General features: G+C 40.3%; 1 gene segment (V, D, J or C); it reads left to right on the plus strand.

Annotated features, from left to right (window-relative positions):
• The first annotated feature begins 844 nt into the window (after window positions 1-844).
• Window positions 845-1,683, plus strand: part of LOC124851388 — a 1,110-nt gene continuing 271 nt past the window's right edge. Inside the window, 2 exon segments of the V gene segment in view lie at window positions 845-971; window positions 1,244-1,678. Coding sequence covers window positions 914-971; window positions 1,244-1,678 — 493 coding nt within the window.

A 1,683-nucleotide genomic window follows, 5' to 3' on the forward strand; every position in this document is an offset into this window, starting at 1 on the left:
CCTATCTGCCATCTCTACAGGACCTGTTTGCCTCTAGGACCCTGAGGCGTGCAGGTAAGATTGTGGCCGATCCTTCCCACCCTGGTCACAAACTCTTCAAGGTACTTCCCTCCGGCAGGAGGCTGCAGTCCATCAGGACCAAAACCTCACGCCACAAGACCAGCTTCTTCCCGGCTGCAGTTGGCCTTATCAACAAGGCCCGGGACCCCCACCTGACTTGGACTCTTATCCCGCCCCCACGCCTCAAGTCTGTGTTACATTAACACACATCACATTGCACATTCTCATTGGACTCCTGTTTTGCATTTTACTTTTTACTTTATTTTTTTTATATATATCTTTTTATTTTATATTTGTTTTGTTTTTATGTGTGTAGTACTTATTGTGTTTTTATGTTTTATGTTCCTTGTATGCACCTATATACCAAGGCAAATTCCAGGTAGGTGTAAACCTACTTGGCAATAAATACTTCTGATTCTGATGTATGGTTTGTATCCAAGTTTTAATGATTTACTTACTGCAACTTTTCAAAATAAAAGCTCTGTAATTCAGCCAAAAATAGAGCATTGCCTCAAAAAAATGACTGTTGTGTTTTTAATTTGAAGACAACTTGCTTAAGAGGAAGAGATTCTATGAATGTCTTTGCCGTGATTGAGACCAGCACCTGAGACTCCTGTGAATGAATGGAAGAACATTACTGGTTATTTATATTCATGAGTTTTAAAGCTGTATTGCCATCACGTACGTTCTTTGTACACTTCCCCTCATGCAAGATTAAAAAAAAAAAAGACCCTTGACACCTTAAGGTGCCCATGTGACCACGTTTCCTTTGTGTTTGGGCCGCTCATTTCTGGTAAGCAAAGCAAATGCAGTCTTGCCTGTGAAAAGGTTACGAGGACTCAAAACTGTGAACATGACCCGACCTGCACAGTTTGTTTTTTATCTGATGTGTTTGTTGTCAGGAAAAATGGGTGAGATGTATTTCTATCTTTTACTGTATTATATTGTCTCTTCTCATGTCATTGCTTCTAATATTTTCACTTATGAATTCTATCTTATGAAGTAATTTTAGTGAAATTACATTTCAGGTGATTTGTCTAAAATTGTCCTCATCTTTGCACCAGGGGAGATTTTTGTATTATTATTTCAGGATGGAGAAACATTTTGAAGTCTATATGTCAGCCTGGAATATACATGAAATATTTAATTTCTTGTGTTTGCTTTTTCTCTACTGTTCTTTCAGCTCAGATGACCAATCTGTCCTCATCTGTTGGTCAACAGACGGGTTATATATCAGCTCATGCTGGTGAAAGTGTATCTTTGCAATGTTTATATGACAACGATGTGGTGGCAAGGTTTTACTGGTACAAACACACTCTGGGTCAGATGCCGAGGCTCATCTCGACCTTTTACAAGTACAAAACAAGCGGAACCTTTCACGACGATTTCAAGAACGACCCACGCTTCGCACTGGATACTGAAATCGGCAGAACTCATTTGAAGATAAGAGATCTGCGTAGTTCCGACTCAGCTACTTACTACTGTGCTAATAGCTTTTCAATGATGTTTCAATTTATGGAGAGCATCACTGTCAGTGTGAAAGGTTCAGGGTTGAACATCCAGGCTCTGGTGCATCAGTCTGAGAGCATCCAGCCAGGAGGCTCTGTGACTCTCAGCTGCACA

The sequence above is a fragment of the Hippoglossus stenolepis genome, chromosome 23, assembly GCF_022539355.2.
Source record: "Hippoglossus stenolepis isolate QCI-W04-F060 chromosome 23, HSTE1.2, whole genome shotgun sequence".
NCBI lineage: Eukaryota > Metazoa > Chordata > Actinopteri > Pleuronectiformes > Pleuronectidae > Hippoglossus > Hippoglossus stenolepis.